Source organism: Hippopotamus amphibius, chromosome 7 (assembly GCF_030028045.1).
Source record: "Hippopotamus amphibius kiboko isolate mHipAmp2 chromosome 7, mHipAmp2.hap2, whole genome shotgun sequence".
Taxonomy (NCBI): Eukaryota; Metazoa; Chordata; class Mammalia; order Artiodactyla; family Hippopotamidae; genus Hippopotamus; species Hippopotamus amphibius.
Window position 1 is genome coordinate 52,204,750 of NC_080192.1, and position 27,850 is coordinate 52,232,599.

The 27,850-nt window shown below is 37.7% G+C and overlaps 1 protein-coding gene and 1 long non-coding RNA gene across 5 annotated transcripts in view; one reads left to right on the top strand and one right to left on the bottom strand.

The window, feature by feature from the left end:
* Positions 1-17,997, top strand: part of C7H12orf56 (chromosome 7 C12orf56 homolog) — a 72,938-nt gene extending 54,941 nt beyond the window's left edge. The window contains exons 7-13 of one of the 4 annotated variants that reach the window (XM_057741803.1): positions 131-237; positions 1,048-1,137; positions 9,050-9,173; positions 11,217-11,291; positions 11,584-11,658; positions 13,014-13,192; positions 16,601-17,997. In XM_057741803.1, the coding sequence (XP_057597786.1) occupies positions 131-237; positions 1,048-1,137; positions 9,050-9,173; positions 11,217-11,291; positions 11,584-11,658; positions 13,014-13,192; positions 16,601-16,727 (777 nt within the window). In that variant the 3' untranslated portion in view covers positions 16,728-17,997. The remainder of the gene's footprint in view (positions 1-130; positions 238-1,047; positions 1,138-9,049; positions 9,174-11,216; positions 11,292-11,583; positions 11,659-13,013; positions 13,193-16,600) is intronic. The other 3 variants (XM_057741804.1, XM_057741805.1, XM_057741807.1) reach the window with 3 other exon arrangements.
* LOC130856859 (uncharacterized) overlaps positions 1-27,850 on the bottom strand; it is a 106,124-nt gene that overhangs the window by 54,008 nt on the left and 24,266 nt on the right. The window lies entirely within an intron of this gene.

Below are 27,850 nucleotides of genomic sequence, written 5' to 3' on the forward strand. Positions count from 1 at the left end.
AGTGTTAATGAGAGAGACTTTCTCCCTAATCAAAGAACAAATCATTTCTTCTTATTTTTATTACGTAAGGATTGAGAATTTTGCCAACAGATACCTTAATGACCATCTCCTTTCCTGCTTGCTTTCACAGACCAGTGACCTTTTCTATTTCCTAGTGAACAAACTTCATGAGTACTTGCCAGAATCTAGGGATAAGAATGCACTTCAAAATAAAAGCCAAAGGGCTGATGAGCTGGTGTAAGTACTAATTGGACAATCATAGATATTTTTTTCCCCTAGGCTGTTAAAAGTAAGTGGAAGGCACTGGGCAAAAAATATACTGTATTAGTGATTAATAGTGCTGAAAGTGTTGCTTCACATAGAGTTTTAAAAACAGCATTTAGTTTGTTCTTATTGTATAGTTAAAGAAGAACTACACAACAAACTAGTATTACTGGCTGTCCCAAAAGGGAAAAAAATGAGTATATGAAGGAAAGACAACTTTCACTGTATTCTCTTTTTTACCTTTGAAATTTTGAGCCCAAATTACTACTTGAGAGTTAGAATCATTAAATGTAGTTTAAGAATAGTGTGATTATCATTAAAACTTTGCAAAACAGTAAGTGCAAAAATCAATATGAAAATGACTTTTAATCCTGACATGCACCTATAAATTAAATCATTCAGTGAATATTTTTGAGTGCTTACTATGTAGCAATCACAGAGTAGGTACTCAACCAATGTTGGCAATTTAATATAAAGAATTTCCTGGGATAGGGAGAGTGGGAGGGAGGCTCAAGAGGGAGGGGATATGGGGATATATGTATACATATAGCTGATTCACTTTGTTGTACAGCAGAAACTAACACAACATTGTAAAGCAATTATACTCCAATAAAGATGTATTAAAAAACACAATTTTACACTTAAAAAAAGAATTTCCTTCCTATGCTTTCTTCTACATGGGTATCTGAATGCAGTTCTACTGTGCATTACTAATTTTGTGGAATTCTGAACTTATATGAGAAATCATGCCATTTCCGTGATTTTTTTCTCTTTGTTTTCTAGAGCATGCATTGAAATTGTACAGACTCTGGGACTGATGTTCAGAGAAACAGAAACTGAGTCATCACGCCTGAACACATTGGCAGCTAAGAAGTAAGGCCTTTTAAAAACTGAGACCTTGTAGTTGCAACCCATTACCTACTCTATTGAGTGTCTTCCAGAACTCAGCACTCCCTCACTTCTCTGTTGAATCCCTTTAAAAATATATTAAATTCTATTTCACTTCCCTCTGTGATGAACAGAATAATTAACATACTGAGTTCTCTCTGATTATTGAGGGCACAAAGATTTTGTTAGCATAAGTTTATCCTTTGTCATTGTCTGAAAAAGACCAAATGAACCACCATTAATTTTTTTTTTTTTTTTTTTTTTTTTTGGTGCACGGGCTTAGTTGCTCTGTGGCATGTGGGATCTTCCTGGAGCAGGGATCGAACCTGTGTCCCCTGCATTGGCAGGCAGATTCTTAACCACTGCGCCACCTAGGAAGCCCTCACCATTAATTTAAAACCAGGGGGTCTCTACTAGAATTTTCCAGAGAACTCTTATCCACATTGCAAGGTCAGGAACTATAGTAGCTTCTTTTAGTATATAATATTCCGACCATGGAGCGAATGACATTGGAGGGTAAGCTGTTATAATAAAGATACTCCAAAATATGTGGCCCACATAAGATGGAAATTTACACCTTTCTTACATAACAGTCCAGAGTCAATGACCACGCTTTTCCTCTACAAGCTCAGCCAGAGACCTAGGTTCCCTCCTTTTTGTGGCTCTGCTGTCTTCTATCATGCTTTGTCCTCATGGTTAGCTGACTGAACTTCCTGCCTTCATTACACCCTGTGGGAATCAGGGTCCTTTTTAAGCAAGGCATGTAAGACTTTTGCTTATCTTCTCTTCTACTGGTGAGAACTTTAGGCATATGGAGTTTCTAGCTGCAAAATGTGTCTGTAGTTGGATGGCTGTGTGCCTAGCTAAACTTTATATGGCAATGGGACATCTGTTCTTTAAAGGAAGAATGGAAGAAAGTATAGTGAGGGACAACAGCATTCTTCGCCACAGAAAGTATAATGTTTGCATGTTTTACATATTATCTGCTTGACCTTTTTATGAGATTTACAAGGCTGTGAATTACATGCTCAGGCAATGGTCTGGCTAAAATCTTTTTTTTCCCCACCCTTATCAATTGTTTATCTACATTTCTTAGAAAGTGGAAGGAGGATGAGAACCATGGACTCTGAAATATTCAAACCAGAGGGAAGAATAAGAACATTTAGTAATATTTGTCCAGGCTATTTATTAGAGACCTTTACAAGTAAAATTTTTTTTAACGACTTTTATTGAGATACAATTGACATATAATAAATTGCGTATATTTAAAGTGTACAATGTGATATATTTTTTCTTATTAGTAATGTATATATGGCAATCCCAATCTCCCAATTCATTCCCCTCAACTGCTGCCCCCCCCCCCCCCTTCCCCACTTGGTGTACATATGTTTGTTCTCTGCATCTGTGAGAACTTTACAAACAAATTTTAATGATAATACTCATTAACATACATTCAGCAGCTTGCTATGTGCCAGGGACTATGGGCATACTGTGCTTTATAGCAGGGGTGGTCAAACATTTCTGCAAAAGGCCACATAGTAAATATTTTTGGCTTTTAAAGGCCACATAATCTCTGTTGAAACTACTTAATGCTGCCATTGTCACAAAAGCAGCCTCAGACAATATGCAAAGGAATGGGCATAGCTGTGTTCCAATAAAGCTTTATTTACAAAAACATACTCCAGGCTACTTGCACTGCATGACATAGTTTGTTGACCCTTGCTTTACAGCATACAAGGAAAATGTACTCTGTTGTTTTCTCTACATACTTCTTTATGGAATTGATGGTACTGCCATTTTCCCAATCTCCAAGACAGAGATTCAAAATTATGTCTGATATTTATGTCTTCTCCTACACTGAAATTATTGCTAAGTCATGTTACCCTTTTTGTCCACCTTTTGGTCCCTGCTTTTCTTTATTCAAGTTGGAGAAAATCATTCTTACCAATCTCTGTTGTAAAGTGTTGCATTTTAATTGTTTTATCTTAACTTGGTTTGACCACATCAGCCCTACTATATCAAGCCTCTTTCCTGATATGACTAATTCTTTTCATGTCCTTTGATACACACATTATATTGCTATAGTAGAGTCTGGTTGTAATACTAACTTTTCATCCAATTTTGATATTCATAGGGGTCAAATCATGTTACCTATACCATTAACTAGCACAGTAAATGTCTAATACAACTAATAACCTTCATTGCCATGTAACAAATTACCACAAATTTACTGGCTTCAAACAACATACACTTATTATCTCATAGTTTCTGTAGATCAGGGAATTTGGGCACAGCTTAGTTGGATCCTCTGCTCAGGGTCTCACACAATGCAATCAAGGTGTTGGCTGGGGCTGCAGTCTCATCTGAGGCTTGGGGCCCTCTTCCAAGCTCACTTGGGTAGTTGTTAGCAGAATTAATTTCCTTATAGCTGTAAAACTCATGATAGCTTGCTTCTTGGCAGGAATATTTCTGAGCTCAGAAAAGGCCTAAACTCTCTTTTAAAGGGCTCGCCTCATTAGATCAAGTCCACTCAGGATAATCTCTCTTTGATTAACTCAAAAGTCAACTAAATGGGGATCTTAATTACATTTGCAAAATCTCTTCACCTTTCTCACCTAATATAACATAATGACAAGAGTGAAAGCCTAATATATTAACAGGTCCTGACCATACTTTAGGGGAAGGGATCATATAGTATATATACCATGGGATGAAAATCTTGGAAGCCATATTAAAATTCTGCCTACCACAATAACACAGGATGACTTACGAGACTGTGAGTTTGCCCTTCAAAGTTGGTATTTTAAGATACTGTAATACATTAAAAGTTCTTACATTAGAAATAATAACAATCTAAACAATGAAAGTATCAAACTGTTGGTACCATTTTTAAGGGTGTGATGTCAACCCTATAATGTCTATGATAATAAGTCAGGATGAAACTACCATTTTAGATTAAAATTTCTTTTATCTATTATTGGCTTAATGGATTTTAAACTGAGCTGGCAGAAGGGATAGATTTCAAATTAAATTCCATTTGAGCAAATAAAAAAGCATTTATTCACTTCAGCATTTTCCTCTTTATTTTTTTCATAAGTAGAAATTTTATTTGTTCAACCCACTTCATTGTATTCTTGAAATATGTCATAATCCTTTCTTTTTTTTTTTTTTTTTCAGTATCCTTATGGTTGAATTCATGTATTACCACACTAAGTGACTCAGAATTTGACAGTTCCTTCCCTTAGCTTAGGATATATGATACTTTAAAATGAAAGCTGTTGCTGAAAATAAAGGACTATAATTAAATATAACAGTGAATGGAATGTCAATTCAAACTTAATATCAGGAAAAGCTTCTAAATGGAGCGCTTTGTTGATTTTGGAAGTGTCTTCTGAAAATAGATTGGCTATTTTTATAAAACAGTCTGAATAAAACATTAGCAAATATCCGGTAGGACATATCCTGCTTTTTTGAGCAATGTGCTAACTGACAATGTGATAACTTCTTTTGCAGATATGAGAACTAGACTTGTTTTTTGAGTTGGAAAAAGGAGGGGAATTGTATTTTTATTAGAATTTTGGTAAACTTCTAATCATGGTAATGATTTAAATGATTGTAAAAAGATTAGGAAGCCTCAAATATTACTAAACAAGGATTGTTTACATTCTTCTTAATTCCATTATGAAAGGAATGCTTAAGGTTACAGAGAATTTTTATACAGTCCTATATGTAAATTCTTTTATTGCTCCTGTATATCAAAGCTACTCTGATATGGACAACTGATTAGGCAATTGATTTTTCTAATGGTCTGCCTTCAGCTCCTTTTCAACCATACATGGGTTGTACTATACGAATGAAAATAGGATTATTAACCCAGCTTCTCAGGATGCACCTTTTGAATTGTGAACTTTTGTGCGTGCCTTTTTATTTTCAAGTAGTATATATTATTCAAATATATAGTAACATTTAAGTGAGTTATTAGTGTATGTTAGTGGACTGTGCACTGCATTTGAAATCAAAAGACTTCAAGTTTAATACTAGTTTTATTCACTAATAGCTAGTGGTTTTTAGTGGAACAGTAAACCTCTGAAATGCTTGGTTTAAATAGGGTTTCTAGAGTAAATAAACTTAAGAGATAAGCATTTTTTTAAAGCTCTTTATTGGGGTGAGAGAAACATTTTAAGAAATGCTTCACACTGTTTCTTTGTCCCAGAGATAAACAGATATAAAACCTCTGAGAAGTCTTGTGGTAAAGCTAGCCAATGACCTTGGCTTATCCAAGTATTTCCCATACTTCCTTTGACCACAGAATCTATTTTGATTGTAATATTGCCCCGAATTAGTAATCCATAAAAAGCCCTTTGGAAAATACTGCTATAATTTAAATCACTCAAATTTCCCTTAAATCCAGATTCCCTAAGCTTTCCAAACTATGTGAACTTCTAGAACTGTATTCTCTGAACCAAAAGATCAAGAAATTATGTTTTCACTTAAATGTTTTATCACTAGACATTTGCCTGCATGTCTAAGGATCCAAAAGTTTAGTCAAGAATGGTCTGCAATCGCCACCAAAAACTACTAGAGGCCATCAATGAATCTGGTAAAGTTGCAGGATTCAAAATTAATATACAGAAATCTGTTGCATTTCTATACACTAACAATGAGCTATCAGAAAGAGGAATTAAGAAAACAATCCTGAGAGGGGCAATATAGGGGTAGGGGATTAAGAGGTACAAACTATCATGCATGAAATAAGCTATAGGGATATATTATACAACATGGGGAATATGGCCAACATTGTGAATCAGTATACTATATATACCTGTAACTTATATAATATTGTACATCAACTATACATCAATTTAAAAAACCAAGATGAGTTACCACTTCATAAAAAACAAAACAAAACAAAACAATCTCATTTACAATTGCATCAAGAAGATAAAATATCTAGGAATAAACCTACCTAAGGAGGTAAAAGACCTGTACTCGGAAAACTGTAAGACACTGATGAAAGAAACTGAGGATGATGGAAACAGATGGAAAGATATACCATGTTCATGGATTAGAAGAATTAATATTATTAAAATAACCATACTACCCAAGGCAATCTACAGATTCAATACAATCCCTATCAAAACACCAATGGCATTTTTCACAGAACTAGAACAAACAATTTAAAAACTTGTATGGAAACACAAAAGACCCCAAATAGCCAAAACAGTCTTGAGAAAAAACAGAGCTAGACGTAGCATGCTCCCTGACTTCAGACTATACTACAAAGCTACAGTAATCAAAACAATATGGTACTGACACGAAAACAGACACATAGATCAATGGAACAGAATAGAGAGCTCAGAAATAAATCCATGCACTTATGATCAATTAATATACAACAAAGGATGCAAGAATATACAATGCAGAAAAGACAGTCTCTTCAACAAGTGGTGCTGGGAAAACTGGACAGCTACATATAAAAGAATGAAATTAGAACATTTTCTCATACCGTATACAAAAATAAACTCAAAATGGATGAAAGACCCAAAGGTAAGACCATAAATCATAAAACTCCTAGAAAAAAACATAGGCAGAACTGTGTTTGACATAAATTGCAGCAATGTTGTTTTGGATCTGTCTCCTAAGGCAAAGGAAACAAAAGTGGAAATGAACAAATGTGACCTAATTAAACTTAACAGCTTTTGCATTGACAAGATGAAAAGATAACCTACTGAATGGGAGAAAATATTTGCAAATGATATGACAGATTAGGGATTAATATCCAAAATATATAAACAACTCATACAACTCAATATAAAAAAAACCCCAAATAACCCAATTAAAAAATGGGCAGAAGCATCAACAGATGAATGGCTAATGAAGATGTGGCACATATATACAATGGAATATTATGCAGCCATAAAAAGGAATGGAATTGAATAATCTGTAGTGAGGTGGATGGACCTAGAGTCTGTTATACAGAGTGAAGTAAGCCAGAAAGAGAAAAACAAATACCGTATGCTAACTCATATATATGGAATCTAAAAAAAAATGGTACTGATGAACCCAGTGGCAGGGCAAGAATAAAGATGCAGATGTAGAGAGCGGATCTGAGGACACGGGGTAGGGGTGGGGGCGAAGGGGAAGCTGGGACGAAGTGAGAGTGTAGCACTGACATATATACACTATCAAATGTAAAACAGATAGCAAGTGGGAAGCTGCTGCATAACACAGGGAGATCAACTCAATGATGGGTGATGACTTAGAGGGGTGGGATAGGGAGGGTGGGAAGGAGTTTCAGGAGGGAGGGGATATGGGGATATATGTATAAATACAGCTGATTCACTTTGTTGTACAGCACAAACTGGCACAACAGTGTAAATCAATTAATTCCAATAAAGAGCTTAAAAAAAAGGGCAGAAGACCTGAAAAGACATTTATTCAAAGAAGACATACAGATGGCCAAGAGGCACATGAAAAGATGCTCAACATCACTAAGCATCAGAGAAATGCAAATCAAAACCACAGTGAGACAGCACCTCACACCTACTAGAATGGCTATCATCAAAAAGACCACAAATAACAAATGTTGGTGAGGGTGTGGGAAAAAAAGGAACCCTTGTACTACACTGTTGGTGGGAATGTCAATTGGTACAGCCATTATGGAAAACAGTATGGAGGTTTCTCAAAAAACTAAAAATAGTTATGACCCAGCAATTCCACCCCTGAGTATATATCTGAAGAAAATGAAAACACTAATTTGAAAAGATACATGCACTCCAATGTTCATAACAGCATTATTTATAATTGCCAAAATATGGACACAACCTTAGTGTCCATTAACAGAAGAATGGACAAAGAAGATGTAATACACACACACACACACACACAACATCATACCATACACAAAAATAAACTCAAAATGGATGAAAGATCTAAAGGTAAGACCATAAATCATAAAACCCTTAGAGGAAAACATAGGTAGAACACTCTTTGACATAAATTGTAGCAGTTTTATAGCTATAAAAAAGAATAAAATTCTGCCACTTGCAACAGCATGGATGGACCTGGAGGGTATTTTGCTTTGTGAAATAAGTCAAATAGAGAAAGACAAATACTGTATGATATCACTTATATGTGGAATCTAAAAAATAAAACTAATGAATCTAACAAAAAAGAAACAGACTCAAAGATATAGAGAACAAACTAGGGCTTACCAGTGGGCAGAGGGAAGCGGGGAGCGGCAAGACAGAGGTAGGGAATTAAGAGGGCAAACTACTATGTATAAAAATAAATAAGCTACAAGGATATACTGTACAAAATGGGGAATATAGCCAATATTTTATAACAACTATAAATGGAGTATAATCTATGAAGTTTTTTTTTTTTTTGGCTGCGTTGGGTCTTTGTTGCTGCATGCCGACTTTCTCTAGTTGTGGCAAGTGGGGGCTACTCTTCACTGAGGTGCGCAGACTTAGTGCGGTGGTTTCTCTTGCTGTGGAGCACAGGCTGTAGGCGTGTGGGCTCAGTAGATGTGGCACATGGGCTCTAGAGCACAGGCTCAGTAGTTGTGGTACACGGGCTTAGTTATTCTGCAGCATGTGGGATCTTCCCAGACCAGGGATGGCACCTGTGTCCCCTGCATTGGCAGGCGGATTCATAACCACTGCACCACCTGGGAAGTTCCTCTATAAAATTTTCGAATCACTGTATTGTATACCTGAAACAAATATAATATTGTAAATCAACTATACCTCAATTTAACAACAACAAAAAAAGAATGGTCTGCAGTGCTTCATACTTTTAAGTATAATTACACTCAGTGTCTGCCAACTTGGTGTCACTGTTTTGTGTGGTTTTGTTTTAAACTTTACTCATTAATTGCCTTTATTTTTTTCAGGGGAACACTATTTAACCTCTTGGTCATTTTAATTAGCGAGCCTCAGATTCCAAAATCTTGTCCTGTGTTTGACATCCAGTTGGTGGCTGATTCAACTTTAGCTGAGATGTCTTTTGATGCTGAGGTGAGATGAGAATTTTGGAATAGGCTAACTACAATATATAGGGGTCCTGGGTTCTTCTATGTAGACCATGACATTGTAGAATATAGAAACATAATTAAATCAAAGAGCAAATATGTTATTAAGCTCAAAACTTAGACAGCTATTCTGTCTATATGGCTATTATATCCATTTTATATGTTTTAAGTATGCATAGTAAGAAAAATAATATTCCTTATTAGATAAATCTGTTTATATCTGTTTATATAAAATATTTACATATATATAATTCCACAGCAAGGGTCTAATGGCTAAAAAAGCACTGTCTTAGAGATTTTAGGATTAATGTTCTTGCCTTAGTTTACCATTTCCTTACCTAAGTAGTGCAAACTTAGAGTTACTTATTTTTCTAAAGTTTTACTAAAACATTAGAGATATTAAGGTACCTCACTTATGCTGAGAGAATATATCAGGTTATTATTAGTTTATTTTGAGTAGGCCAACACAATTTCTTTAAAGGATGGGACATGATTTGATAGTTCTTGAACATACAATCAGACATGTTTTAGAAAACTTTTAAATTCACTCATTCAATAAATATTTATTGAGCATCTGTTATGAGCTAAACAGTGTGCTAGGCAGTGAGGTCCAAACAAGAAGCAAAATAGACACAATCTCTGCCCTCAGCTTATAGTCTGGTTGGAGACACAGCTGTTAGTCAAATATAACATCAGTGCATTATAGCAGACTGTATATAGAGCATCTATAACACCAATTTCAACAGTGGAGTGAGGGGATTAGGGATGACAGAGGAGGATGGAAGCAAGACTGACAGGCAGAGGTGTTAAGAAGCGAGTGCTGTAGTCCACCTGAGGGATGATATGGGCCAGAAGGAAGCATTCCTTGACCCCCGAACAAAACTAGGCTTTCTTCTTAGAGCTCTCCTACCTTCCTGTGCTTTTCTTTCATAGCCCTCGTTTCAGTTTGTAACTATGCATTTATTTATGTGATTATTAGACTGATGTGTGTTCCCCACTAGACTGTATATTCCACGAGGGCAGGAACCATGTCTCTGTTACTCTCCATTAGTACAGTACAGTACTCCAACCAGTACAGTGTCTGATGCACATTTGTTGAATAAATAAATGGAAAAAAAAGGGATAGTAGTTGTGAAGAGGAAAGATTCCAGAAATTTTTAGGAAACTGAGTTGATAGGTTGATGGGAAAATAAACAGTGAAGATTAGATGACTTTTAGATACCTGCCTGCATGACAGATAAGAATTACAAGAAGAGTATGTTTAAAGAGGAAATAATAAGCTTGGTTTTGGATTAGTTTATTTGATTTGCTTTGATATTTCCATATGAAAATATTTAGTGGGCAGTATAGATAGGTCTGAATTTCCTGTTTTTGGATCTGCTGATCTTTTGTACCTGGGCTATTAGTGAAGCCATGAGTGAATCATATAAATTCTGGTTCCAAGGTCTAACAGAGCAGATTTCAAACTAGAGCGCTTTCTTGCAAAGAATACTGTCAGAGAAAATGTGTTGGCTTGTAGCGTGCCTACAGACACAGTTCTCATGCACCAAGTGGCCTATGGGCTAGAAGAGAGCTTCACCAACTGTCTGGATTTCTCAAGAACAACAACAACAGAATGTCTCTAACCATATATCTACCCATACGGCAGAAGTTGGGTGTAAGACTAAATTCCCTGAAGAATTTCCCACTTTAATTGTGGGGAGCATATTTCTACATTCTTGAAAGGAAGCAGGGTTGTTGATCTGAATGATTTTCCAAATCAAGTGTGCAATTCTTTGTGTGTTAGTATTCTGTAGGCCATTGTATCTTATTTCCCTGACCCACTTTCTTAGCCATTATTAAATATGCAGTCATTTTATGAGAGCCACTTTTTTGAGAATGACTGAATCAAACAGAACAAGAAAACTGACCACACTAATATTTACCGTTGATCATAAATTCTTTTATAAATACCTAAAGATTGCCGGGAGAAATGATCATTTTTTGGCTCTGCCAATGATACTGCACTGATTACTATTTAAAATTCTAGTTACAGAAGCTTATCCTGGAATATACAGATACAGCTACAGCACTTTTATATGAGATACTTCTTGTCTTTCAGCAGGTACAGTATGTTTTTACTATACATACTATATTGTGTGATTATTATGTCATGACTTTTATATGATATACATATATGAATAATTATATACTTTAAAAATGCTTATATTAGAGATAATCTCCAAAATTGGATGACAGTACTACTTTTGCTCTTAAGTGTTCATCTAGCTTATTTTCCTAAATACTGATTTTAAAGACTTGATTAATCAGGATAAAATATATTTGAGAATGAATATCTTTTTAGCTACTACTTGAACTTCATGAATATAACTTGTTTATTTCCTTGAATCTTTTAGGGAAATCTTGGATGGGGGTCAACAAAGTTTGCTCTTAGCCGGATGATGTCCTTTCTACAAAGTCGTCCTCCCATAGTAAGTACCTAGAAGCAGAAACAAAACTACCACTCAAGGCTAATGAAACACATGCTCTTGTGCTTAATTAATAAAACACAAAATTTCTCTATAAGTAGTCAAGTTTATAAAACAAGAAAATGGAAATTTGATGATTTTATTAATCAAAATAAAATGTTTTTATATTTGGGGCCTGAATGTTTAACATACTGAAATGACATCTTAAATGTGATCTTTATTTAATGAAAAGCCGTAAGATACATGTAGAAAACAGAATATTAAAATGTTGGCTGTATAGTTAAGTGAGAAAAATGAACATTTATCTTAAAGAGTGAGTGTGAGTTGCAAGTATGAATATAACACCTTTAATACTCTGGCCACCCTGTCCTGGCAATCACCATCCTGGTCTGTAATATCACCATCTCTCTCCTTGACACTATAATTCCTTCTATATGATTGTCTGTCCTATCTTCCCACCAGACTACAGTCAGAGGAATCTATTCAAAATAAAAATCTGATTGTCATCCCTTGCTTTAAATCTCTTGTAACAAATAGAGACATAACAAATAAAGACTAGACTTCTTAACTCAGTTCCTTTGGTGAACCAACCCTAGAGGTTGATAAGGAAACTGAGTTGAGTATGAGGCCAGTCTGTGACCATAAGGCATGTCAGGATGAAAGATGGCAAAAGGACCACTAACACTGTTGAAGGCTTTGGTATCAAACCATTTCTGAAGAGTCTGGGTAGAAACAGACCATTTGAGAGAAATGTGCAAGCAAGGAAGCTGTTGGAATCATTGAATACACCATCCAGGTCAGCTCTGGCTGATTCTCTTACTTGGCAGTGCTTTGTTTCCCTGCTCCAGACTCCGACCTCAGTCTGTGTTTGCTTGACACAATATCTAGTCAGTATTTGTAAGTGGATCTGGATTGGGGAAACCTCACTTCAAATCACCTGCCGTACTTAGGAAGCGTCAGTAGCAGCATGAATAGAAAAGGCAACATTTATTGTATTAATTTAATGGGTGTCCAGAACAACCTGCTGGTTAGAGCCTAAAAGGGCACTAGTATTCCTTTCTGTGTTTTTACAGCAGCCTAAATTTATGCTTCCAATGTTCTCCTTCCACTTTGGAGCCAAACTTCTTTGACAGTCAGTACTAGTTCTGATCCTGCTTGTAGGGGGGCAATTGGTCAATCCAATTGGTCTATGGTCTGGTGCTGAGTACCATTTCAATAAAAAATAGCACATTGCAAGGGCATTGGTGTAAGGGTGGTGAGGACTTCAGCCTAGATTTACAGTTGAGATTCCAGCTGATGTAGGTGCTCTTACAGGTGGCATGCAGCATCCTACATGTAACTGCATTTTCCTTGTCTAGATTACTTTTGTGGCCAGTATTGTGAAACAAGTGGTGAAGGGGCTTTCAGCTTCATTTCAGCTGCTAAGTCCTGGCCAAGCAGTTCTGTTATACCAGCAGTTTTACATCCTCAAGAGCTGCCTGCAGTACAGCAAGACTTTAGCTGAGTATATTAGGAATGACTACAGAGAAGAATTCAGGTAAGAAAAAGTCTGAATCTCATCTGCAGTAAAATCCACTCATTTCCGATTTTCATGCAAAATTATAACACTGCCCAATATTTAGAAGATTAAGTGATGATGGGAAATTCTAATTTTTGTTTTAATAATATTTTACTTTGATAAAATGGTTACCTTACTGTGGTAAGGTAGGATTTGGGGAGGAGGGCAGGGGCTGTAAGAACCACTGCCGCTTGAAGTACATTCCCAGGCCAGAAAAGACTAGTGAAACATCCAAGCTCTCTCTGAAGTTTTTCACTTATTGTCTTTATTTCAACCAGCACCTATCTCACAGAACTGGTAATGATTTTAACATGCTGTGAGTATCTGAAAGTAACAAACTCCACTGAAGGAGAGGATATATTATGGGTTGTGAATTAATTGAGTCATTAGGAAAGAAAAACAGCTAATAAAGGAAGAATGATGAATGCAGTTATTAGGGTTTTGTTGTTGTTTGTTTGTTTCATTTACCCCTCTCTTAGTCTCAGTAACAAAACAGTAAGAAAGAACAGTAGCAAGCATTTGTTTCATCAGCCAGCTTCTGCACCTCAGGGGTTCCTACTTCTATTTATAGGCTGCCAAAGCCAAATGCACTTGGCAGTACAGCCCTGAATTAGCACCTATTGAGGAAAATAAACAAACCCGGTTGTGTCTAACTTAAGATGAAAGGCAGGCATAGCGTTGCTCCGGTTTGGATGGAGACATAAAAGGATGTGGAGACATACATTATGGCCTAAAGATTCACTTTAAAAAAATTTACAGCCCAATTTGCAGATCCTGTTTTTCCTCCATATAGTTTTATAACATAGGTTCCACTCTGGCTCCCATAAAGGGTTTGGTTGCGCAGCTAGTACATGCAACCCAATTTTCTCCTCATTCTTTTTTTTTTTTTTTAATTTTATTTATTTATTTATTATTTTTTGGGGGGTACACCAAGTTCAATCATCTGTTTTTATACCCATATCCCCGTATTCCCTCCCTCCCTCGACTCCCCCCCCCCACCCTCCCTCGAGTCCCCGCCACCCTCCCCGTCCCAGTCCTCTAAGGCATCTTCCATCCTCCAGTTGAACTCCCTCTGTTATACAACAACTTCCCACTGGCTATCTGTTTTACAGTTGGTACTATATATATGTCTGTGCTACTCTCTCACTTCATCTCAGCTTCCCCTTCACCCCCCGCCCCCCCCAAACCTTGAGTTCTCCAGTCCATTCTCTGCATCTGCATCCTTGTTCTTGTCACTGAGTTCATCAGTACCATTTTTAGATTCCGTATATGTCCTCACTCTTTTGGAGGTACAATTCACATAGCATGAAATTCACCATTTGAAACATTTTAAGGTGTGCAATTCAGTGGCTTTTATTACATTTCACATTGTTGTTCAACCATCACCCCTATCTAATTGCAGAACATTTTCATCACTCCCAAAGAAACCTGTTCCCCATGAAGCAGTCACACCCCAACCCCTGGCAACCAGTAATCTACCTTCTGTCTCTGTGGTTTTTGCCTATTCTGGACATTTCATACAAATGTAATCACATAACATATGGCCTTCGTGTCTGGTTTCTTTTGCTTAGCATGGTGTTCTCGAGGGTCATCCATGCTATAGCATGGATCACACAAACCAATTTTTAAAAAATAGTCATGAATTTAAAACTCAGAGTAATGGCAAAAACAGTGTCACACTCCTACATGATGATAGCTGGTCGGGGCTCAGAAGCAGCTACCCTCTTAGGTAGATCCTGCGCTGTTCAGTTTGCCACTGTCTCCTTGCTCTGTCCTTACTCTTACCCTTCCTCCTAACATGTTATCTGTGAGCATTTAGGTTTGTGATCTTTGTTTTTACATAAGTGATTTTCAACCTGCCATGCATTAGAATCAACAGAGTGACTACTAAAAAATACTGACACCCAGGTCTCACATGTAGAAATTCTGTTCAGTTTGTCTGGGGTTGCGCCTGGGCACTGACACTTAAAATGAACTCTCTGAGTGATTCTAGTGTGCATCCAGGGTTTAGAACCAATCTTTTAAGCCATTCAGGAGGCTGGCTAAAGACTCTCTTATTTTGTCTCTTCCCTGGCCTTTCCTATACAGCTGACCCCTGAACAGTGCTGTGGTTAGGGACACCAACCCCCACGCACTTGAAAATTCACATATAACTTTTGACTCTACCCAAATTTAACTACTAATAGCCTATTGTTGGCCAGAAGCCATTCTAATAACATAAAGTTTATTAACACATATTTTGTATGTTATATGTATAATATACTGTATTCTTACAAGACAGTCAGCTAGATAAAAGAAAATATTAAGAAAATCATAAGGAAGAGAAAATACAGTGTACTGTGCTGTATTTATTGATAGGATAAGTTTACATTGTCTTTAAAAGATGAACCGTCTATCAGTATCTACATTAATATTGTCTTGTATGATACAAAACACTGTAGACATTACACATATTACTAACACTAGACATCAAAAGTGAAAAGATAATGTGAAAAAGAAATCTGTATTTATTCACAGAAGAATGTTGTGTTACTTCTTTGGTAACAAAGAAGAGCAGTATGATTGCTTCCTGGTAGCCTAGCTTATATGGTAATGAATGAATCGTAATAACAACTTTACGGCACATGGCATTACAGTCATATGGATAATATAGTATTAGAAACATTGTTATAGTTTTTAAAAAACCACTTAGCTGTGATGATAGGTTGATATGCAGTTTCTCCAGTTACAAGAGAGAGAAACATACTGTATGGTATGTAATTCTTTGAAAGCAAAGTTATAAAACAGTAATAAGAAAACTAACACATTATTAATTTTATATTAAACATCACCTTATGCCTATGTGAGGATAGGCTATCTGCTTCAATACAAATCTTGCTCTCAGTGTTCTACACACATATTTTTGTATACATATTAAAAAAAATCCAAGTATAAGTGGACCCATGCAGTTCAAACCTGTGTTGTTTAAGGGTCAACTGTACTTCTGCTGAGGCCATGGGGACAAACTCTACTCCCCCCTCTTGACTTGGCCCTAGTGGTCACCCCAGCTTGACTCATTTCAACTCCCTGCTGTGCAGGAGGCTCAGCTTACACTGTGGTGAGGACAGTCCTGGCTTCCTCATTAATGCTTTGATAACTGATACATAATTAATGCAATTTGTTTTCTTTGCTGAAGAAAAGTGCTTCAGTGAGCTGAAAGGCACACATATCAGAGGTTTTCTAGGTCATCAGCGGGGGAGGCTGGAAGGCTAAAAATGCTGGTAGCCTTGTGGGTTAGACTCCCTCACCCAACAATGTTATGCCAGTAAGTGTGTATGTACTGATGTGACCAGTATGAAAAGTCTTGTTTTTAAAGCTCTCTACTTTGTTTCTTTTTATGATTTGCAGGTACTTTCTTCACATGCCAGCCTTGGAAAAAAGGCTCCCGTTATGTTACCCTATTACCCAATCTACCACTCAGCTTTTTCATGAAGTTCTAAAACTGGTTGAACAGAAACAATGTGTGAAATGTTAATAAGAGTATAAAATGTTAACTGGAGTCAACTTGATATTTATGAGAAACATTTTTTGATTTAATATCCAGCTATTCCTGTATTCTATAAACAAATATTTTATTTGAAGTTTCCATCAATACCTCTCTAAGACAAGTCTTTAAAGTTTTTAATCTGCTACAAAAAAGAAACTGTTTAAATCACTGACATACATAAAGTGGTACTAAACACTAGCATTTTTCTAAAAGAAAGAGTTTCTAAAGACATACAGAATTTCTAAAGACATAAAAGAATCAGAAACCCACAAAGAGCAAATGTAGAAAGTGCACCCTGCTGAGTTTTGTTGTGTAATAATGGTGAGTGGCATGAAGCCAATGAAATACCCAGAGATAAATTGTTGTGGGAGTATAAATTACAAAGTGATCACTTTAGAGAAATGCTGGGCAACAGGATCACACCCTCCTTCTCCACCTGTGAAAATTCTAGTGACACAAGTATTCATGGAATTATGAGCAGAAGAATACAGGTACAGCTATAAGGAAGGTCAGTGCCTCATTTATCATGGGGAAAGAAGCTTGGACTTGCTTCAACAACACTAAATGCATTCTGCCATGCTGTTTCAGGAAACTGGGGGCTGATGTGAACAGTCTCATAGAGTTTCTATGAAAGAGAAACTTGTCTATTAGCAGTTATGGCTCTTCTAGTTATTTTAAAAAGGTCTTCACTGTATCTTATGGCAATAAACTAATTTAATTCAATAAAAACCTTAACTTTGGCATCCCTGTTGAGCTACTGCATTTGGGCTTCTAAAAATTTAGGAACTGGGTCCTGCATTCAACTTATGACTTCAGGAGGATCAGAGAAAAATCCACCACCAAAGAAAGAGCTTCCAAGCCTGATCTGCCTGTTCTGTGCAGCGGAGAGAGAATTAAATTCACTCAGAACATCTTATTTCTGGTTCTGGCTAAGCTACTAATCCACTGTTTGACCTGGAAAAAGTCAGGTCTCCTTTTGGGGCCTCCTCTGCTTTGTGGAAGGATAGGACTAGATGTTCTCCAAGTTCTGTTCCAGCTCTAACATTCTCTGCCTGTGATGAGACACTTCTTAACACTCTGTAATGGGGTAGTGCATTCCTCTGCTACCCTGGCTCAGTGGATGATTTCACATTGATTTCAACAATCCTGTGTTCTTTGGACTAAACATTTCCCTTCTGGCTGTCATCAGCATTGTCCCAAAAGTGTCCAAGCCTTCTGCACTGTCACCCATCCAGGACTACAAGTTGTCTACTTTCTAATCTGGGGACAGGAAGGAGAGCAAAATGGTGTTTATGAGTGTCCTGGGCTGTTGGATGAGGGATTATTCCCAAGGGATGGTTAATCATAAGACTTTTAAAAGATTCTTAATACAAAGGCAAGCAACACTTGAAACTGAACAAATGATGGACAGTGGGCTGATTACTGATGAGTGTGGAGCCTGCAGAATGACAAGAGGACCAACTCAGCTCTGCCTCAGCTTCTAGGCAGTGCCCTGGCTCTGAGCTAGTAGCAGAGAGGCTCTGGAGAGTGCTTGGGGTCTCTTTCCCATGTGCCTTCTTGTCCCTGTTTCCTCTTCTCTCCTACTGTTCTCACTCTGAAAGCATACTTTATCTCATCTCTGGGAGCAATAGCTCTACCTGAATGTACCTCAATCTTTCCATGTAGGGCTTAGTCAGGAGCTGTTTTTGAAAGCTAATGGTTGAATATTTGTTGTCTTCATTTTCTTACGACACATGTCTATTCATCTGCACAGTCTGGGAGAAGAGGGAAATCCTAGAAATTAATACTTTGAAGGGTTATCCTGCCACAATTCTTTCCTACTATATGCTTTTATGCATCATTACCAAAGCCAAGAAAATCACTAAATAATCCATCTCTATTAGCGATCAGACACATTTGATTGACTAAATATTGATTTCAACCACAAAATAATTATTTTTCAGGGAAACTAATTGTAGAAAAGTTTTGAATATGAAAATTGCATAGGTAACTTTTTAAGAATAAAAAGGATCAACACAAGGACCAGCACACAGCCAGTTTTCAGGCTGGGTTAAACAGTCTAGACTTTCTGACCACCTTTACAATATAATATAAGCATTGCCATTTACCACCCCCACTAAGCGTAAAGTCATAGCAGTTAGCTCTACCATTATATATACATGGGTTTTGAGGTCAAATAGTTGAGTTTAAATCCCAGGTCTGCATTAATTTTGGACCTTGGAGGTTACTTAACATCTCTAAGCTTTGGTTAAAACAAAGATATAACCTATCCCATAGGGTTGTTAGATTTAAATGAAAAGGTGCTGGTAGAGCGCATAGCATGGTATGTGGAAGTAGTAAGGATTCAGCACTTATTATTCAAATACTATCAAAGCTGGATGAGAACTTAGAGATTAATAAGTACTACCTTTATTTTTTGGACCAATTTGGGGAATGCTACTATACTCAGCCCCTAATCTATATAGCATTGAAGAACAGATTCATTTCATTATTAAACTGAAAATTCAGAGCAGGATAGGAGGAAAAGATGGCGGCGAAGTAGAGAGACGTGGAGTGCATCCCTCCCCACAGATGCATTGGGAATGCAAGGAAGGACGCAGTAATTCTCACAGAGAACCAGCTGAACACCAGCAGACGGCCTCGGACACCGGATGGGACTGCGGGGAGCCCGACATAGCCGGTAGGGAGGCATCTACGAGGGCTCAAAGAGGGTGAAGCGGCGGAGCTGTGGCAGAAGGGAGGGAGTGAGAAACATTCAGAGGGTCCGCAGCGCAGCTCAGCGTTCCCGGACCAAGACATCGATCCGCGGCTGAACGGAGGGTCCAGGAGCGGGAGTGTGGGAGCAGGAGAGCTGGTTCAGTGTGGGAAACATTGTTGCCGGACCGAGAGGACAGGAGGGAGGAGGCCTGCGGAGAGGAGTGCCCGTTCCTGAGAGCTGCCAGGCCATGATGGTGGCTGGAGGCTGCAGGCTCACTGGCGGCTGGGAGGAGCCACGCGCATAGCCTCTCTCTCTCTTTCCGCACCTCTGCAACAGGCAGTGGAGAGACGCCCTGCGGGCCACCTAAGGCGCTCAGGGATAACAAGTACCCTCAGGCACTTGGGTGGGGCTAGATTAAAACCCCTTGCAACGCCAGCAGCAGGGAGGCTGCCGAGAGAAAAAAAAAAAAAAGAAAAGAAAAAAACCCCCGAGAGAGGCCCAACTCTAAGACTTTCTGTTTACGCCTGAGCCACCGGCGCCCTCTGCAACAGGCACCTCCAAGCCTGACTGAGACATCAGTGCGCCACTGCTCACTCCCTCCCAGGAAAAGGAGCCACTGTTGTACCCTCTCCCTCCCCACACACTGACGCTTACAGACGAACAATAAAGGAACCTCTGCTGGTCACAGAATAACGCAAAAAAACCCAAGGACAAGCAACCCCAAAAGTTTGGATAACCATGAGGAAACAAAGAAACACCATGCAGGCAAAGGAGCAAGAAAAAAACCCACAAGACCAAATAAATGAGGAGGAAATAGGAAAAATGCCTGAAAAGGAATTTAGAGTAATGATAGTAAAAATGATACAAAATCTCGATAACAAAATAGAGAAAGTACAAGAAACAGTTCATAAGAACTCAGAAAAACAAACAGCAATGGATAACAAAATAACTGAAATTAAAAATACTCTAGATGCTATAACCAGCAGAATGACTGAGGCAGAAGAACGAATAAGTGAGTTGGAAGATAGAATGGGGGAAATAACTGCCACAGAGCAGGAAAAAGAAAAAATAATAAAAAGATTAGAAGACAGTCTCAGAGACCTCACTGATAACATTAAGCGTACCAACATTCGAATTATAGGCATCCCAGAAGAAGAAGAAAACAAGAAAGGGTCTGAGAAAATATTTGAAGAGGTTCTAGTGGAAAACTTCCCCAACATGGGAAAGGAAATAATTCACCAAGTCCAAGAAGCACAGAGAGTCCCATACAGAATAAACCCAAGGAGAAATACACCGAGACACATATTAATCAAACTAACGACAACTAAACACAAAGAAAAAATATTAAAAGCAGCAAGAGAAAAGCAACAAACAACATATAAGGGAAAACCCATCGGATAACAGCTGACCTTTCCACAGAAACTCTGCAGGCCAGAAGGGAATGGCAGGATATCCTGAAAGTCCTGAAAGAGAGAAACCTACAGCCAAGAATACTCTACCCAGCAAGAATCTCATTCAGATTTGAGGGAGAAATCAAAAGCTTTCCAGATAAGCAAAAGTTAAGAGAATTCAGCACCACCAAACCAGCCTTACAAGTGCTAAAGGAACTTCTCTAAGTAGGAAACACAAGAAAAGGAAAACACCTACAAATACAAACTCAAAACAATTAAGAAAATGGTAATTGGAACACACATGTCAATAATCACCTTAAATGTAAATGGATTAAATGCTCCAACCAAAAGACACAGACTGGCTGAATGGATACAAAAACAAGACCCTTCTATATGCTGCCTACAAGAAACCCACTTCAGACCAAGGGATACATATAGACTGAAAGTAAAGGGATGGAAAAAGATATTCCATGCAAATGGAAGTCAAAAGAAAGCTGGAGTAGCAATACTCATATCAGACAAATTAGACTTGAAAGTAAAGACTATTACAAGAGACAAGGAAGGACACTACATAATGATCAAGGGATCCATCCAAGAAGAACATATCACAATGGTAAATATCTATGCCCCCAATATAGGAGCACCTCAATACATAAGGCAAATGCTAACAGCTATAAAAGGGGACATCGACAGGAACACAATAATAGTGGGAGACTTGAACACCCCACTTACATCAATGGACAGATCATCCAAACAGAAAATAAATAAAGACACACAAGCTTTAAATGACACATTAGACCATCTCGACTTAATTGATATTTATAGGACATTCCATCCAAAAACGACAGAATACACGTTCTTCTCAAGTGCACACGGAACATTTTCCAGGATAGATCACATCTTGGGTCACAAATCAAACCTCAGCAAATTCAAGAAAATTGAAATCATATCAAGCATCTTCTCAGACCACAACGCCATGAGACTAGATATCAATTACAGGAAAAAAACTGCAAAAAAGACAAACACATGGAGGCTAAACAATTCACTCTTAAACAACCAAGGAATCACTAAAGAAATCAAAGAGGAAATCAAAAAATATCTAGAAACAAATGACAACAAAAACACAACAACCCAAAACCTATGGGATGCAGCAAAAGCAGTTCTAAGGGGGAAGTTTATAGCAATACAGTCCTACCTTAAGAAACAAGAAAATGATCGAATAAACAACCTAACCTTACACCTAAAACAACTAGAGAAAGAAGAACAAAGAAACCCTAAAGTGAGCAGAAGAAAAGAAATCATAAAGATCAGAGCAGAAATAAATGAAAAAGAAAGGAAAGAAACCATAAGAAAAATAAATAAAACTAAAAGCTGGTTCTTTGAGAAGATTAACAAAATTGATAAACCATTAGCCAGACTCATCAAGAAAAAAAGGGAGAAGATGCAAATCAACAGAATTAGAAATGAAAAAGGAGAAGTAACAATGGACACCTCAGAAATACAAAAGATCATGAGAGACTACTACAAGCAACTATATGCCAATCAATTGGATAACCTGGAAGAAATGGATACATTCTTAGAAAAATACAATCTTCCAAGACTGAACCAGGAAGAAATAGAAACCATGAACAGACCAATCACAAGTACGGAAATTGAGGCAGTGATTAAAAATCTCCCAACACACAAAAGCCCAGGACCAGATGGGTTCACAGGCGAATTCTATCAAACATTTCGAGAAGAGTTAACACCTATCCTTCTCAAACTCTTCCAAAATATTGCAGAAGGCGGAGCACTCCCAAACTCATTCTACGAGGCTACCATCACCCTGATACCAAAACCAGGCAAAGATGTCACAAAAAAAGAAAACTATAGACCAATATCACTGATGAATATAGATGCAAAAATCCTCAACAAAATACTAGCTAACAGACTGCAACAGCACATTAAAAAAATCATACATCATGATCAAGTGGGGTTTATCCCTGGGATGCAAGGATTCTTCAATATACGCAAATCAATCAATGTGATACATCATATCAACAAATTGAAGGATAAAAACCATATGATCATTTCAATAGATGCAGAAAAAGCTTTTGACAAAGTTCAACATCCATTTATGATAAAAGCTCTCCAGAAAATGGGCATAGAAGGAAATTACCTCAACATAATAAAAGCCATATATGCAAAACCAAAAGCCAACATTGTTCTCAATGGAGAAAAACTGGAAGAATTCCCCCTAAAAACAGGAACAAGACAAGGGTGTCCACTCTCACCACTATTATTCAACATAGTTTTGGAAGTTTTAGCCACAGCAATCAGAGAAGAAAAAGAAATAAAAGGAATCCAAACTGGAAAAGAAGAAGTAAAACTGTCACTCTTTGCAGATGACATGATATTATATATAGAAAACCTTAAAGACTCTACCAGAAAACTGCTAGCACTAATTGATGAGTTTATTAAAGTAGCAGGATACAAAATTAATGCACAGAAATCTCTTGCATTCCTATACACTAACAACGGAAGAGCAGAAAGAGAAATTAAGGAAACTCTCCCATTCACCATTGCAACAAAAAGAATAAAATACCTAGGAATAAACCTGCCTAAGGAGGCAAAAGATCTGTATGCAGAAAACTTTAAGACATTGATGAAAGAAATCAAAGACGACACAAACAGATGGAGGGATATACCATGTTCCTGGATTGGAAGAATCAACATCGTGAAAATGTCTGTACTACCCAAAGCAATTTACAGATTCAATGCAATCCCGATCAAATTACCAATGGCATTTTTCATAGAACTAGAGCAAGAAATCTTACGATTTGTATGGAAACGCAAAAGACCCCGAATAGCCAAAGCAATCTTGAGAAGGAAAAATGGAGTTGGTGGAATCAGGCTTCCTGACTTCAAACTATACTACAAGGCCACAGTGATCAAGACAGTATGGTACTGGCACAAAAATAGAAAGGAAGATCAATGGAATAGAATAGAGAACTCAGAAGTAAGCCCAAACACATATGGGCACCTCATCTTTGACAAAGGAGGCAAGAATATACAATGGAAAAAAGACAGCCTCTTCCATAAGTGGTGCTGGGAGAACTGGGCAGCAACATGCAAAAGAATGAAATTAGAACACTTCCTAACACCATACACAAAAGTAAACTCCAAATGGATTAACGACCTACATGTAAGGCCAGACACTATAAAACTCCTAGAGGAAAACATAGGCAGAACACTATATGACATCCATCAAAGCGCCATCCTTTTTGACCCACCTCCTAGAATCATGGAAATAAAATCAAGAATAAATGAATGGGACCTCATGAAACTTAAAAGCTTTTGCACAGCAAAAGAAACCATAAACAAGACTAAAAGGCAACCCTCAGAGTGGGAAAAAATAATTGCCTATGAAACAACGGACAAAGGATTAACCTCCAAAATATACAAGCAGCTCATGAAGCTTAATACCAAAAAAGCAAATAACCCAATCCACAAATGGGCAGAAGACCTAAATCGACATTTCTCCAAAGAAGACATACAGATGGCCAACAAACACATGAAAAGATGCTCCACATCACTAATCATCAGAGAAATGCAAGTCAAAGCCACAATGAGGTATCACCTCACACCAGTCAGAATGGCCATCATCACAAAATCTGGAAACAACAAATGTTGGAGAGGGTGTGGAGAAAAAGGAACTCTTCTGCACTGTTAGTGGGACTGTAAATTGGTACAGCCACTATGGAAAACAATTTGGAGGTTCCTTAAAAAACTACAAATAGAACTACCATATGATCCAGTCATCCCACTACTGGGCATATACCCAAAGAAAACCATAATCCCAAAAGAAACTTGTACCATAATGTTTATTGCAGCACTCTTTACAATAGCCAGGACATGGAAGCAACCTAAATGCCCATCAACAAATGAATGGATACAGAAGATGCAGCATATATATACAATGGAATATTACTCAGCTATAAAAAGGGATGAGATGGAGCTATATGTAATGAGGTGGATAGAACTACAGTCTGTCATACAGAGTGAAGTAAGTCAGAAAGAGAAGGACAAATATTGTATGCTAACTCACATATACGGAATCTAAAAATGGTACTGTTGGACTCAGTGACCAGAACAAGGATGCAGATACAGAGAATGGACTGGAGAACTCGAGGTATGGGAGGGGGCGGGGGGTGAAGGGGAAACTGAGACGAAGCGAGAGAGTAACACAGACATATATATACTACCAACTGTAAAATAGTCAGTGGGAAGTTGTTGTATAACAAAGGGAGTCCAACTCGAGGATGGAAGATGCCTTTGAGGACTGGGGCGGGGAGGGTGGCGGGGGCTTGGGGGGGGGCATCAAGGAAGGGAGGGAAGATGGGGATATGTGTATAAAAACGGATGATTGAACCTGGTGTACCCCCCCAAAAAATAAATAAATAAATTAAAAAAAAATAAAAAAAAAATAAACTGAAAATTCTATTTTATTTTAGCAGGAGAGTGATTTAATTAAGTGACTATTTCGACTGCTCACCACCAAGGACTGTCGACTCTAATTGACATTCTCAATGTAAGAGCTACATGGGAAATATTCTTCCCAAGAGTGGACAGAAATCTTTTCAGTCATGTAACCTTTTTTTAACCTTTGATTTAAATAGCTAATTACCAACTGATTAAACAGACATAGCCATTCTGTCCTTACATAGTTCCTAACTGATTCACAGGGAGTGTTAGAATAAATATATGAGGAGATTCTTCATTTTACTAAAATATAGATTATCTAGAAACTATGTAAAGAGGGAAAAGCTTAAAGTCCTTATAATTGATAACATATTTTACTTATTTCCATACTGACTCTCACTCACTGGTAGTACCACTTTTCATAGTGTATAGAAATGCTTGAGAGTATGGTATTTTTTTTATTTTTTTTTTTTTTTTTTTTTCATGTCTTTATTATTTTATTTTATTTTTTTTGGGGGTACACCAGGTTCAATCAATTGTTTTTTTTACACATATCCCCATATTCGAGAGTATGGTATTAAATGTGCTATAAGGCATTTGATGAAAGTGGTCACAGCTTGTTGACTGGTAATATGCTCCAGCTGGCGGCATTATATTTTCTCTGAGGTTAGAATCACTTGTTTTACATTTAACGTATTTGTATAGTAGAGACATTCAGTGATAAATGTGGAAGAGAAGCTGGAAATTTCCTGAAGAAATGAATTTGAGGGACTTCCCTGGTGGTGCAGTGGTTTAGAATCTGCCTGCCAATGCAGGGGACATGGGTTCGATCCTTGGTCTGGGAAGATCCCACATGCTGCAGAGCAACTAAGCCTGGGCGCCACAACCACTGAGCCTGCGCTCTAGAGCCTGTGAGCCACAACTACTGAGCCCTCGTGCTGCAACTACTGAAGCCCGTGCACCTAGAACCATGCTCTGCGACAAGAGAAGCCACCACAATGAGAAGCCCGTGCACCGCAAGGAAGAGTAGGTCTCTGGCTCGCGACAACTAGAGAAAGCCCATGTGCAGCAACAAAGACCTAATGCAGCCAAAAATAAATAAAATTTTTAAAAAAAAGAGAGAAAAGATAAAAAGAAATGAATTTGATGGGAATTTGTGAGCAACCCTTAACAGTGTTAACTCATTGTCTGATTTCTCTTTGTTCGTTGTGTTTACTTCTAAAACGCAATACTGACATTTAAGGGCCACTTGGGTTTGGCTCTCTACAGGAGGGAGAGAGCCAGCAATTCTTCATCCCATCAGAGCAAGCACTCTGTGTCTGTATATCTGTCTTCTGGATCTGAAGCTTTTCACATTTAGGGGAAGGCAGCACGCCACTGGCTGGAAATCTTGGTGATGTAACTCTGTGACTAAAGTCCAGATGCTATGTCAGAAAGATCTTGTTTTGATTCTTGCCTGCCTACTAACTTGTCATCAGACTTTTGGCAGGTTATTTAACTTCTTTCAGAACTTCCATTTTATCAATCATAAGTTAATAAAAGCCTATCTTAAGGATTTTTGTGAATATTCATTCATTTATATGTAAATAAATAGTTCTATGGCCAGTAAGTACAGAGACAAACCATATGGCATTGCCATTTTCAAGTTCAAAATTGTCAACATCTGCAATTTCATATGGTTCAAACAAATAAAAACCCCTCAATAAATGGTAGCAATTATCCTAACAGAAAGACTAACTTGCTTTAGGAACTTATACTTTAAATACATGTCATTAATTCTAATTTCCCAGATAGCATGGCACTTTAACACGGCTTATTCTTGCACAGATATGGATGAACTTTAAATCATATAGTTCAATTACAGATTATTGAGTGGGCATAATATAATTAAACATGTTCAAATGGAATTTTAAATTTTCTTCCTTGCCTTCTTCCAAAATAAAGAAATCCGTTCTTTCACCAGTCTCCTCCTCCTCAGCGAACTGTACTTCATTCACGCTACCACTCAAAAGGGACAGTTGGGAGACCTCAGTGTTTTCTCCATTCTCTTCATCCTCCAAACACAATCCATCAGTAGTACTTATTGGAAATTCCTTCAAAATATATAAGTAATCTACTGACTTCCTATAATTACTATTGCTCTTGTCCAAACCTCCATCACCTACTACAATAAACTATTTAGTCACCCTGCTTTCACCCTTGACCCCTACAATAGTTTCTCAAAGGGGAGAGTGGAGTGTTCTTTTGAACAAGGAAATCAATACAATTTGTGACTTAAAACCTTCCCATTTCTTCCTATTACCCAAGATGAAAGCCAAAGTCCTCACCATGGCTTTCAGGGCCCTTTATGACCTGGCCACCAACTACCTCTGCGATTTAATCCAATCCCTCTTCTCACTCGCTACTCCCTAAACACAGCTACTCCCTAAACACACCAGCCATGGTGGTTTTCCTTCAAATCTCCAAGTTCTTTCAAGCTCTAGACATTTGCACTAGCAAATACTTTTTCCCCAAGATCTTCAAATGTCACTTCCAAGGGGGCTTCTCTGATCACTCCAAAG